This window comes from Apteryx mantelli, chromosome 1, assembly GCF_036417845.1.
Source record: "Apteryx mantelli isolate bAptMan1 chromosome 1, bAptMan1.hap1, whole genome shotgun sequence".
In the NCBI taxonomy this organism is placed as follows: Eukaryota; Metazoa; Chordata; class Aves; order Apterygiformes; family Apterygidae; genus Apteryx; species Apteryx mantelli.
The window spans coordinates 62,408,430-62,423,024 of record NC_089978.1 but is presented as its reverse complement, the minus strand read 5'-3'; the positions used below and the strand labels follow the sequence as shown (position 1 = coordinate 62,423,024).

At 35.6% G+C, this 14,595-nt stretch overlaps 1 protein-coding gene across 9 annotated transcripts in view; it reads right to left on the bottom strand.

Annotated features, from left to right (window-relative positions):
* Nucleotides 1–234: 234 nt before the first annotated feature.
* Nucleotides 235–14,595, bottom strand: part of TPP2 (tripeptidyl peptidase 2) — a 53,120-nt gene continuing 38,759 nt past the window's right edge. For 3 of the 9 annotated variants that reach the window (XM_013954028.2, XM_067293696.1, XM_067293710.1), the window contains 6 exons: nucleotides 12,242–12,393; nucleotides 11,997–12,093; nucleotides 10,892–11,022; nucleotides 9,367–9,574; nucleotides 958–1,077; nucleotides 235–324 (listed from right to left, as the gene is read on the bottom strand). In XM_013954028.2, the coding sequence (XP_013809482.2) occupies nucleotides 235–324; nucleotides 958–1,077; nucleotides 9,367–9,574; nucleotides 10,892–11,022; nucleotides 11,997–12,093; nucleotides 12,242–12,393 (798 nt within the window). Of the gene's footprint in view, nucleotides 325–957; nucleotides 1,078–2,932; nucleotides 3,024–4,919; nucleotides 5,045–6,023; nucleotides 6,291–9,366; nucleotides 9,575–10,891; nucleotides 11,023–11,996; nucleotides 12,094–12,241; nucleotides 12,394–14,595 lie in introns of those variants that run through there. The other 6 variants (XM_067293703.1, XM_067293721.1, XR_010883754.1 and 3 more) reach the window with 6 other exon arrangements.

The following is a 14,595-nucleotide window of genomic DNA, read 5'->3' as shown; positions in this document are numbered from 1 at the left end:
TGGCAGTTCTGGCACATCCATTGCCAGCAATGGGATGCACACTAAGGAAACTCCCTGATGTCAGGAGTTAGGTTAACAGGTATTAAGCTGTACCCATGTGCCTTTACTGATAAATACACACAATTTAATAATCAGCATTCAGTAATGAAAACATGCGTTCCAATAAAAAGTCAAACTTATCTTTTCATATCCTGCCCATATAAAATCACTTTAAAGTTTACAATTGTTGGTTTTCTAGAATACACAATAATCAGGTGGATACATGACAGGAAGCCAATTTTCAGTGAAAGTTGCACAATGAGTCCATCCAAGTAACTTCATTAGCTGAAGAAAAAAAGCAAGCATAAAAACCATTAGAAGCTTTCTCTAAGGTCTTAGTCTCTTAATTCAAATCCTCCTAACGAACACCACATTGATACCAATGTCTTAGAACTATTATCAGGCAGACAATAGACTGGAGATCTTTGATATACTTAGCCCTGAAAGGGAAATAAAATCGTCCTACATAATCTCCAGTCTTTCAATTCAATGCGCAAAAATTTTGTCCTAGGAGATGTAGTAATTCCCATCAACTCCCCCACACCATATGCTACTGGCAATATTTGCTATTAGTAATACTAATAACTATGGTTGAACAGCAACATAATGCTATTTTAAATATGCAAAAGATTTCTGGGTAAGTTATCGCTATGCTCGCTACATCCAACAATAAGTTCCAAAATCTAATTCTCTTAAAAGTGACAGTTACTCACAAAGTAGCCACTCTAGAAAGAGAAAGAAGAAATCACTATTAAAAATGGAAGTCAAACCATAAAAGCCTATACATCAAGCTTGTTAAGATGTTTAGAGAGTTCTGTAATTTAAAAGGTATCAAAAATCCCCCAAAACTTATACCTCTTATTTTCAAAAGCTTATTTAGCATGAACACAGTCCATCACTTGAACAAATACACCTTACCTGAATGCAGTTTTTCAAGTTGTCCTTTGTTGGCTTCTCTTCTGCAAGTTTTGTTGCAAACTTGAGACCTCTCCCATACATTTTATTTACCAATGCATGCTTATAGGCAAAAGTCAAAACCTACAGTGTATAAACAAAAACACACTAGATTTTAAAATATTTGAATCTTACAAGGCTTAACAAATAACAGCAGATTCTGTTCAGATAGCAGAAGTAATTTAAACAAAGTAAGCATTTACACAAGATAGCTTGCAGTTTTTTTGTAATAAAACAAATGACTCGCAGTAGTAGCTATAAACATGAACAACCTAGAGACTATTTCCGACTTCATGAACATATCTGACTTCAGAACATCTTACATAATGGACATGGCCCCATTTCAAATATTGTATTAATTTCTATCTTCCTTGAATTTTTATTCCCTAGAAGCTACTGTTTGGCATATAAAAAAAAATCAGAAACCAGGCAGTTATATCTTTGGCTCACAGAACTAAAGACCCAATTGGGAGGTTTGATTCCCAAGAAGTCACAAACTTATTGCAGAAACAAATATGAAAATACATAGTGAATGATATACACACACACACACACACACACACAGATATGTACATAATTATAAACAAGCAATGAAGACAGGTAAGCATGAACACGAGCCTCAGGTTTGGTCAGTTCCTTAATCCTGATAATTTATCAAGAATAGATTATAAAAAAAAAAGCTTCCTCTTGATAATATTAATTCCAAAAAGACAGCTTACAGTATTTGTCAATGTTATAACTAACATGCAGAAGTGAATGTATCTATTTCTAAGTATAGAATGTAAGTGCTAATGTAAAATAAAACAAGTTAACACCCTAACACTGACAGTGTTCAGGGTATTACAAGATACTACTTCATACTACTTCACCAGTTAGAGCACTAAGCATTAGTGCTCAATCAAAACATTTTAAGTTTCATATATTCCTTTCTGTACACCCACAGTAAACATATAAATATAAATAAATAAATAGATATATATATTTTTTTAAACCGAAGAGTGACGCATATCAGCAAGATTAGGAAATATGGCAAAAAGGCTCAGGTTGCTTCTGTTGTTGGCAAAGTTTTTATGAAATCTGGCTTGAGTTTGCTATTCATTTCCTCTCAGTACAATGTTTTTCCTTCTGACTCCTCCAATAAAAATTTATTTTTCCCCAACACCACCCACTTAGAACATCCCATTAAGAAAAGCTAACAAAAACACTCCAAAGATATTCATAAATAAATATTTTGCATTAAGATAAAAAAAATTAACATTTTATAACAATATAAACACTAAGATACCTGAGATCCCAATAGTGCAAAGACTGAAAAACCTGCCTAACTTTAGCTACCCTGAACACTTGTACTGCATATTAGTCACACACCAAAGTCTTTGCAGGATCATGACTTAAGAGACTGAGCTAAAAAATATTCCCCCCATCCCCAAAACACTTATTGCTAAGAAAGTAAAGGTGTAATTTTCAAGCTCTGAAATATACTCCAAGCACTCAGTTGCTTATTCTCCTTCTGTCTTCAAATACTTATTTTGTTCTGTTGAAGTATTCACTCAAGCTACTATAGCTTTTGAATACCGAATTCTGCTAGTTTAAGCACACACGTATATGCAACAATGAGCATACAGCACCATTCACATACAGATTTTCCAAGTATTGCTATTGGAAAAACATTTTGCATGCTGCACTCTCAATCCAAATATTTTGGATATTTTCTGAGAGCAAAAAAACATTAGCAAACACTTCTGAACAACCGCTCAGTGGATCCATTAGCAGATTTAGTGTTAAACTAAACTTAACATGATCCCTTCTGTAAAAGATGACAGAATCACAAAACAAAACAAAAAAAATTAAATGAAAGATGCATTGGAGCTCTCAGCATATAAAACATACTGGAGGCTAACCAGAAATAATGCCACTGCTCTATTAAGAAAGCTCTTACCTGACCCTGTAAGTTTTGAATGGCTACTGAACATCAATGATAAGGGCAGGAGGAAAGCCACTTGACACCATTTCTTTCGTAACAGGGCTCCCTAGAGTTTTTGCGGCAAAAAAACAAAGCATTTTACGAAACACCCTTGCTCTGGCTAAATAAAAATTTGGGTATTTCTAAATGAGAAAAAAAAGTCTGCTGGACCAAAGAGGCTGAAACAATGTTTCAAGAATTCTTGATAAAAGATAATTTCTGTTTTGGTGTTGGAAAAACTATCAGCTGTATACAGGTTAAGTAAAACTACTAAAAGTTCATTAGCACTTCAGAAATTAAAACTAATGCATGAGATGCTTTAAGATCAGAACAGGTTTACAAGCAAAAAAAGTTTTAGATAAGATGATGTTACACTTTATAACTTGTGCACGTATTGGTCAAATTAAGCCTTATAATTAAAACATTGCAATGTTTACAATATCACTGAAGATTATGATTCCTTGATACTTATAAGGAAGAAGTAATTTGCAGTGCTATTAAGATGTAACAGAGAAAACAGCTGCTATCCCAATGCATAACAACAGCAGATAAACAATCTGTATCATCTAAGAGCAGTTGATAGATGAAAGAAGTTAACTGGAATAAATTCTAAGTACATGATAATATCATTTCATAATTTCAATAAATCAGCCTGGCTTTTATAGGAATAGTAATATGGACCATAAATTGGCCACAGTTCTATAAACAAAGGGCAATAAGAAAAAAATGATGTCTATTCCTAGGACACTAGGTAATCACTCTTAGACAGTGTATTTCCCAAACTAATGGCCTGTAGAAATAAGCATACTAAGAGCCAGACCCACAACTTTGGTAGGATATCCAGCTCCTTTAGCTGCCCAACTTGCCACCGACTCCATTGATAATTCAGGTGACTACATAAAGATGAGCATTTATGATGATAAAGTGCTGAAATGATATACCTTAAGATATCTGCAGAACTAAAACATTTAAAAGCCTGAAAACACTTTAAAACCCATTCATCCAGCAACACTAACCTAACAGAACATTTCTGGTATCCTAATCAGGATCCCTATATGAAGAAAAACTAACTTGTATAATCAGTTACATCATCATTTAAACTGTTGCTTAAAATGTATCTATATTCACAAATAATTAAAATATTAGTTTATGTTATATAATCTATGGATAAACTCACTACAGCCACTGGTAGGGACGCCGAGTTGATATGTTTATAATTACCAATAAGCAAGTTACTTCAGATTCATATATATCTATGGCAATAAACTAAATGTTTCTTAACTATCTTTGTTGCCTCTCTCCTCTATCTACTAGCTTATTATAAATAAAAGCAATATTCCTACAAAAATTTAGTCATCTTACTTTCAAGAGAGGGAAGGGAGTTAAGAGAATCAAATATCTGGCAGTTTTTGGCAGTGACTGAATATGATCAGCTGGAATAGACCGAATTTGACAGCTGCATCTGACACAGTGTGGACAGTAACATGAAAACTATCCAGGCTAAAGACAGAATGGAAAGGTCTGGATCTTTTATTTGTTTACTTATTTTTAAATGTAACTTTTTGTTTATCCCTCACAGCTACCTCAAAGCTGAGGGGCTAAAAAAAAAGGCATTAAATTCTACAGATGAGACACTCCCAATAACAAATTGAAAACATCCTACTACCCCTCCTATAGAAGTTTCATATAAAGACAGAGATTTTGGCCTACAAATTTTGAAGCTATGTTCCAGATAAAAAAAAAAATTTGCACAATTTATATGCCATCAGTAAAACTCCTAAAGCACTATCCTGCATGAGCTAGCATAATCAAAGAAATACTTACTGAACAGAGCCGCGTCAACTAGAGTTTATCTGAAATGCATACACAGGGATGTAAATATTTTCTTTCATATGCTTTAAAATAAGCCTTCAGAGACAAGTGATTTAAATAGAATAGCTGGAGTGTGAATAAATATACTTACTGTCTCAGAGTCAGTACCAACTTCCCTACATGCTTGCTACAATGTGACAACAAGCATGATACTTCAATGGAAGATAGCAATTCACAGGAACTTAAGAATGTCCTGTGGCAAAACAGGTGATGCAACTGCAGCAGACAGGTGAAATAAATGATATTATCTGGTGTGACCAAAAACAAAGGAGGGACAAAGTTCCTGATTCATCACCAGAAAAAGCATAAAAGAAAACATGATCTCTTTGTTTTCAAGCATTCACTTAGCTTTTTAATTACTGTTATTTGGATGAACTTTGATCTACAGGAAGCTTAAAAGTAAAACCACTTAGACTAATATTTCTTCCTAAAGCCATATGTGTTCTTAAATTATCAGTACAATATTCAGGTTCTTTATTTTCGCTCTTTCACATCCAGCTGCCAACGCCACAAACCAATGTTCATGCACAAGAAAACCTCCACGTTTGCAGTTCCAGCATACTGCTTTAAAATAACCTGGCTGCCTCCTAAGAGCTCTTTCATTTGAAGGACATTCAGGCAACCTGGTCTCTTCCTGATCCTACATCACTATTCTGCTTCCCCTTTCCCCCTTCCAAACCTCTTTATTCTTCAAAAGACAAGTCAACCAAGGTTAGCTGATAGGGCCAAGCCACACCACTTCATTTGATCAATCAGGTCTAAGTCAGCCCAGCATATCATCACAGAAAGGCTGTTAAAGCTGTAATTTTTTTTTTTTTTTTTGCCTTTTACCAAGCTGATTTTTTTGCCAAGCACAACACAGCTGGACTGAAAGACATAATAAACAGAATGAACCCACTTCCCTTTACCCCAGCAAAAATACTTGGCTGTCGCTTGGACAGAATCTGTTTAGAAACCTTAAACATATTTTACAAAATTAAGTCCTCAACATTGTTTATTAAACTTCCTGCTGAAGGAACCAAATCATCTGAAAAACAAGGTTCCCCTTATGAATTCAGAACTTCAAATTTTCCTTTAACAGTCTTCAAAAAACAATCATTTGTACTAAGCTATTCAATTTTTGTTTTTTAAAAAAGCAAAATACTCCAGAAGTGGAAAAACTTATTACATGTAACACTGACCTGGAGATTTATAGGGCTGTTGCTTCCAAATAGCTAGAAGAAATTATGAAGGAGGAAGACCAAATGCTAGCTCAGATATTTAAAACATTCTATTGGTCCCTCTCTAGGACAGAAGACATTTAATGTTCATTGAAACAGAAACCTGACAAAATTTTAAGCACAAATCCACTTACAAAACTTGTGAAACATCATAAATAAGAATGGGTGAATATCAGCCAGACAGCCATGGTTATGCTTGAACATAAGATGCAGTTTGGGAGAGGTGCATGGAAATGAAGGAACTGTAAAATATTAATTTCGTTTTTGAAGAAAAATAACAGCCCATGACATACATGTATCACTATTCTCACAGTATACAATTATATGCCTGTGTAAGTTTTTTTCCAATACTTTCTTTTGTGTTAGAGCACATTGTAGTCTTGGCCACTGATAGTGACCCTCTAAAAAGCTCTAAAAAGCTACAATAAAGCACAATCAGATCTTCGTCATACGCTTATGCTTTTGACACAAGCTGTTTTCACACAAACAGTTTGTCACTGCCTGAAAATCATAATATAACAACTGAAACGGCTGATCTGAACGGTAGAATTGCTAAATACAGCTAGTTGTTAAGAAAACTGCTAGATGGACATGACATTTGTGAGTAACTGAAATGAAACAATATGAGCAGTAATAAATGTGAAACTTCTAGGAAGCAATGAAGAGAAATAAGAAAGTTCTCTGTTGAAACAAATTCCCCTGGCTCTAGTCCTTTCCTCTAAATCTGTTGACCGGGCAACTCTATACAGCATTATTATTTCACTCCAAAGCAAAATTCTCTTTTCAAAGAGCTTCTGGCAAGAGACAGCTTAAAAGTAAAATGCAAAAAATTAAAAGTCTCAGCTTCAATAGTCATAAGACTATTTTAAAAAGCAGCATGCACTTTCCATTCCCACTTCTATCTTATTCTATCCTATCTATAGGAACTGCTGCAGAGTGCTACTAAACACTACCACTGGACAGGTGAGAGGGTATATCCATCATGTGATCTTCAGCCACATTAAACTGTGGGTTAGCAAAATTGTCCCTACATGCTCACTGACCAAACTACATGCTCCTGGACCACAGAAAGCACGAAGACGACCACCACAGAAGCCAGCAATCTACACAAGTTCCTTGCTAAGCAGTGACAGAATTGCAAAATGGTTGAGGTCAGAAGGGACTTCTGGAGATCGTCTAGTCCAACAGCCCTGCTCAAAGCAGGGTCACCGACAGCTGGTTGCTTGGGACTGTGCCCAGGCAGGTTCTGAATAGCTCTACAAACTCTCTGGGCAACCTGTTCCAGTGTTTGACCACTGTCACAGTAAAAATGTGTTTCCTCATTTTCAGACAATTTCCTGTTTCAAAGTGTGCCCATTGCCTGTCACTGGACACCACTGAGAAGAGCCTGGCTCCATCTTCTTTACTGCCCCATCAGGTATTTACACACATTGATATGATCCCCCCCGAGCCTTCTCTTCTGCAGGCTCACAGTCCCACCTCTCTCAGCCTCTCCTCATTTATCAGATGCTTCAGTCCCTTTATCAGCTTAGTGGCCCACGCAATACTAGTCATACTAGCAATTGCAAATGTACGGATACAGGACAATTTGTCTGGCAACAAGAAACCACAGGATGATAACCTGTATATGGGCCGGGTGAGTAAATATGAGGCTATGTATGGGTAGAGGCCAGACAGGTTGCAGGAAAGCAAGGAATAAAGATGTACCTCAGGGGTCATTAGGAAGCAGTACGAAAGACTGGCTTTATTTTCAGGAGCTACCAGTTTAAAAACAAAAAACAAAGTTCTAGAACATTCCTGGGCTAAAAGCATCCTCAGTTTTAGATTTTAATTTGACTAATAACACATTCTCCTCACTAAGAAAAAAACCCCAAGAGGGAAACGCAGACAAACACCCTGCATGAACAGGATGGAAGTTATTTCCTTATTAAATAGCACTAAAAGGCCAACAAAATCTTTAAGGTTTGTAATGATCTGACAGTACAGAAGTATCCATTTTCAGAGCAAAACCTGAACACGTTCCTAGAGAAATTCATGATCAAAGGCAGTCAAAGAGCCAGGTTCAAACCCCTAACCTGTCCGATTCAAATGACAGTTACTCATTCCAGGCCCACAGCACTTAGCACAAGAGTGCCAGGAATCAGTATCCATCTTAAAAAAAATATATATAACGAAGAGTGATAAATCTCCAACAAGATGTCTATGTTGGCAGTTTTTCCACTGAAAACATTCCCATCAGCCTTAAAATCAAGTGATAAAAAGTGAAACATAGGGTAAATACTATACTGGAACACACTACTGTATTTACAGATAGACAAAAAATTAATGTGTCACATTATATGATTAGAGCACAAAATCTGCTACCATAGGATACTATAAACAGTTTCAGATTGAAAGAGGAATACTCAAAACATTTATGTGGACAAGAATATATACATTAAAGGAAGCAAGGGTAATGACCACTCCTGTTCTTGGGTCAGGCCTCCAGCTAAAGCACAGGTTCTTACCAGGAAGAGCATTGTCAAGAAAATTAAGTCATTTTTAATTTCAAAGCTTTTCTTTTATAAGAGTCTGAAGTACTTTGGCAATTTAACTGAAATATAAACACACACATTGGTCACTTCATCTTCCACTAAAAATGTAGCCATATGCAGTGTTAAGTACAGCAACTACTGAAGTAACAAAACAACTCAACAGTTAAACAAGCAAAGTCAGAAACTCTGTAAATTAAAAACTTGAGGGATTGGGTTTTTTTTCCTGGCATAACTATCTTGAATGAGGCAGTCAGAACCTTGAAATAACAGGGAATTTTGCGCTAATAAATTTATAAGTGTAATTATTGCCAAGTATTCTTCCTTTACCTCTACAGACATTACTGACAGCAAAACACAAAACTTCTCTTGTCCATAGTGTAGAAGAGGCTACAGAATGCAGGACTAAACAGAGTGGGGATGCTGCACACTTCTGTGTACAGCTAGAACAGCACAGAGGTTAATCAAAAATACTCCCTGAAAGGTACAGAAAGAAGCAATTCAATAAAGCAAGCAGCTTTTTCACGGAAATCTAGTACTGCTCTATACCCTTCCCTTTACCTCTACATTCACATGCACAGAGATGGGTTTACCACAGATTTGATAGATTTGGCAAGAACTCTGTGGAAAAAGGTCATTAAGGAAGCACAACATATGGGGACAGCATGAAAGAGTAGAGGGGAGGGATGTATGAGGCGATGCACACAAAGGTGGTGCATAATTCCAGGAGAGACCATCAAAAAATCCATCATGCAAAAGACAAAAAAAATCTGATCTGCTCTCTTACCTTGCTGTCAAAAAGATCGGTCCATTTTGTTGTTTCCCAGAATGTCTCCGTCAAAGTCTCTGAGCAGCTCTCATGATCCTCATCTTTTCCTTCTGCATCACTGGAAGCAGCCCCATCTTGGGCCTGCAGATGAAGAAGTTGGTCAGCCAGTGCACTTCCTTTTCTACAAAGAGCATCCACTAAAGTAGTCTTCTGTTTTTCCATTTCACTGGGGCAGGGGGGGAAGCATGAAAAATATTAAGGAACTATCGCAGATATATCAGTAAGAACAGAATCAATGCTTTACTGAGTTTTAATCAGAACAGTTACAGCAGTTAGCACACACAATGAAAATAAGCACACAAACATCATTTTTAGAACAAAGCTATTTATAGTTAATTAAACTAATTGTAAAGAACCATCTAGAGAAGCTATAATTAAAAAGTGATTCTCAGAAGTCTGAAATGCCTTTGTTATCTTAAGGAAAGGGCAACTCAAGATTCTAAAACTGAATAAGCCAGCATCTAGCAATACAGCTTTACAGTTCTTGGCATTATAAACAAAGAGTCAAATCCAGCACTAACATAAGCAGATACAATTCTGCTGACTTCCAAGGAACTGCATGCAGTTATACCACCACTGAATTTGGTGTTCAATTTCAGATATTAAATTCAACCACATGATCTAATGGGTCAACTTACTGAGAAACGTTTAGAATGAAATTAAGTGATTGCTTCACTTTCAAACCAGCAATTCTAGAAAAGTACACGAATATTCTGAATAGCTAGAATAGACTAGTTATACAATTGAAATCTAGTATTTTATCTAATATAATCAACAAATACGTATCTCCCTTTCTAAGTGCCTAATCCTCTGATTTCTTGTTCTTTTATTTGCGACTAAAACAGTACAACATCAAATACTGCAAAGTCCACAAGTTTTTCTCCAGACTATGGCATCACCTTCAAAATATCATCTTTATAGCGATATGTTTTGGTACTTCAGAGGAACAATCTAAAACCAGAGGGGGAAAAAAATGCATGAAAAATATTCTGAAATACAAGTATGGTCACCATTGCCTTTCACAAATAAAACCTTTTGTAAGCAGTTACTTCCAAGACAGTTGCCAATTTTGTCTTCAAATCCAGATTAAAAGGGTTACAAGGTATTTTGAAAATGCAGGTAGCATTTTGAATGAACACCTTTATATTCAAATTCTAGCAGTCCCTCTGACTTGAGATTAAGCCTGACACAAACTTAATATCCCATTTTGCTGACATATTTAAATCCTGAGAACATCCTTGTTAATTTTATTTGACATAACTGAGCAAAAAAACGGAAGGTTTCTGTGTTTTTCTGTGTTCCTGCACTCTGGATATATAACAGAGAACTAGATGATCTTGCAACCAAGTTTGAAACTGTCTGTGTCCAAAATAACAGAAGTTATTCAGAAAAATTCTGGTCATTCAAATTCTTATAAGCAGAGACAAAATGTATAGATTACAGAAATAGGATTCAAGAAAAAAAATATTTACTGGGTAGGTACTTTTTTATAGTAGTTGCATCAGGCCTGGGATCAGTCTTCATAGCAAAATAAACTGCCAATGCTGTCTGATCAATATGAGATATTACAGTATTTGCAGCTTCAACAATTTCATCAAGTCTTTTCATTCGTTCCTACATGAAGAAGAAGAAGAAAAAAAAAAGTATTTAGCAATACAAAAATCACACTACTTAATTGTTGATTTGACTTCCACTAGGATAATTGCAAAGGTATGCAGAAACAACACTAAGTAATTCAACATGCCCTTTTCTTCACTTTCTCCAACTTCTGATTGAAAACAACTAATTAGAAGTCGGCATTATCAATGTTTCATACACCTGTAGTGCATTTTTACTGAAAATGAACTGTAAATAAGAGAAGGGCATATGCAAAATGCAGAGATTTTACAAAAAGAAAGACACCTTTCAGGATGAATTTATCCTCTTAAGAAATGCTGGTAGCAGTCATTCTTTTCAGAAATGAGTGCAAAAGCAGAATCAAATAAATGTATTGGAGAAAAAAATTCAAACTACCGACATACACATGAAGCTGTTTATCTTCCGGTTTAAAAAAAAAAAAAAAAAAACAACTCAGGCAGACATATGCTGGTCTGTTTTAATGGTTCATGATTCTCATTTCTGAGGACAGTGACAGATGGTGGATTTAGCTGTGCCAGTTCAAGGAGTTACTGCCCTCAGCTGTCCAAGCAATTCTGCTACAAGAAATTACCATGTGAGGAGCAGAACAGGATGTGTGCATGTCTCAGGTATCCCCACTTTGAATGGGATTGTTGTAGTCTAAAGCAGTAAGGAAGCTTACAGTATACTCAACTGAACAAGGAGCAAATGATACGCAGACATACTACATGTAGAAATACTTTTTTTCAACTACTGTCAGGAAAGTTAATCACTGCCAGTTAGGAAGGCAGCCAATTATATCACTGCCTATCTAGTTATTAATTTCTGCTTTACTGTACTTCATATAGCTATGGCAGTCACTTCAAGATAAAACATTTACAAAAAACAATGAAGGAAAAACATTCAGATTCAGTTGTGCAGGCTAAACAGATGTATTCAGACAAATCTCAAGTTTTAAAAAGCTAAATAACCTTTTCAGAATCCAGCTGATGAAGTCTTGCAACATATAGTGGAAGATGATTAGGAAAGGCTTCTTTCAACTCATTGTACACATCAGTGGTATCCAGCCTAGAAGACAGAGCATAAAAGTACAGATTCTGGAGTTTCAGAGGTTCACAGTTTTTTCCTAACACTAAACAGTGACACCCAACTATTAAATTTTGATTTTGTTTTGTACATCTACTTCGAAGTTGTACAATAATGGCAGCAGACATACTTGGTCATCCATTGTATCTTTAGGTCTCTCAAAGCTTCAGCAAATTCTTCTTTTACATCTTTTTCTTTTTCCAGTTCTCTTTCTTTCTCTTTGCTGCCATTTTTACTCTTCAATGGTGATGGTATCAGATGATAGTGAACAGTAAGAACATCCTGGAGGTGGGAAGAGAGACACACGCTGAGTAGGATACAGCATACCTTCTCTCATGCTATAAAAAAGCTAAATCATAGCAGGCAACTACTCTGAGCTATATACATATCGAATAAGGATTCTGAGAGCAAAAGCATTAGCTGTAAGAATTCAGAAATTGCTTTAGCTTTTTCTAGCAATGTAAGGATCCAAGTATAAAAACAGTACAACTGGGTGTAAGAGAAGAAAACCTAAAGCTGACTAAGTTTGACATTTTTGTATTCAGGTAATTTTACATAATATTCCTTAGAGCATCAGAAGGAGGGTTTTTGATTTAAGAAAAGTAAATAACTTGGTTAAAAGATGAAGGAATAAAATCAGTTAAAGATCCTATCCTTTGAAGTCTGGGAATAAACAAGCAAATGAAGAACACTCAATTCTAAAAATAATATAACAGTAGTATAAACATGAATGTGCCATAAGATACACAGGTATATTGCCACTGAGACAATATTTCTTCCACATGCCCACTGAAATAGCTGGTGCATCCAGTCAATTGTTTCCCAGTTTGCTGCTACACACTTTCCAGTTTCACCTGTATTTGTATTCAAATTAAGTAGACAGAACAACAAGGTATTTTTCTGAAAACTCTATATGAGAGCACAGAAATATCACAATAATTTGACTTCACGCTATACTAGTCAACAATTACCATGAGAAAATCAGCTACAGACATTTAGAACGAAAAACTTAATTGATCTCAGACCCTGCTCTAAACCCTATTTCCTAAGATAATTTACATATAAATTAAGCCAGCATTAGTTTTCAGTCATTGTTTCTAATAAATACAATCGCTGGGGATTTTTTTTTGCTGCTTGTTTCAAATGTTGCTTTTTTTTTTTTTAAACAAGCTCCTCTGCAAACACTCAGTGCACATGCCCAGTTATTTTATATAAGCCATTTCACAGAAAAGATTACTTAAGCTTAAATCCTCCTTACAGCATTTGTCTGTTACAACACTCTACACTCCTGTGTTGTCTGCTCAACTGATGTGGCAATCTAATTGTTCATACCAATCATTCCAAAATACATCTGTGTGAATATATATCCCACAAATCAAGTCTGTTGTACAATAAAATAAAATGAAATCTTGTGCATATTTTAGTCACTTAAATAGTAAAAAGGCGACTGTTAGCAACTTCTGAGTATAATCTTGGAATAATGGCCTCTACCATCACACTTCCGAACCTATTCAAGAACAGCAATGAGCAATGACTTTATTTGAACTGATAGTTCAAATAGAACAGCAGCTTGCTAGAGGTTACTGAAAATATTGGTTAAGACAAAATGACATCAATTTTCCCTTAAACAATTCTTCCAGGTATTTAACGTATAGTTACAAGTGAACCACAAAAACTGATATTTACAGATAAACAGCTATTTTTTTAAAACTAGTTCAGATCACTAATAGAATTTAAAGTGCAGTCATCACTGGAACTACTTGCACATGTGCATTTCACATATGAAGCATGTGACCAAGTAGTATACCTAAATAAGACTTCAGCAATACCTAGGCCAGAGCATGACAAAATGGGTCATGGAGGCAAGCACATGCAGTGGAGAATGCAGAAGTCAGGAAAATGGTGCAGGGGCTTGCTATGGTAATTAGAGAAGCAGAAAGCAAGATGTAGTTTGTAAAAGCAAACCAAACATCAAGATGTTTCAGTAGTAAGAAAATCTGAATCAGCAGTTTAAGGTGGTTTTTAAATATATCCTCTACTGATATTAGTATCTTTCTGAGAAAGAAACCTCCCTTCCTAAAACATTCTTATAATATTTCAGGATTTCCTTCTTTCCTTCTTTAAAGTCCTCTTCAGTCTTAGTTGGCAACATCTGTTTGGGGTTAGGTATCTAAATTGCTGTTGCATTCAAGCCCTGACTATATGAGAAGGCTCTACCAGTCCAGTTTAAGGTTTCAAAACAAATGTAATTAGATTGACACAATCCCAATTATGTGAACGAACATTTTAATTTAAGAGACTTCCACATAGTTAAATCATCAACAAGCAGTAAAACATCAGCTCACTGTTCTGTCAGCTAGTTATGTTCCCATGAGATTCCGCAAGCATTACAAGCTATGATCATTAAAAGGAAGACAATGAGCTTCAAATCTGGGCACCTTCCTTTCTCAGAAAGAGTTCACAGAAAAGTGTAGCAATGTAGCC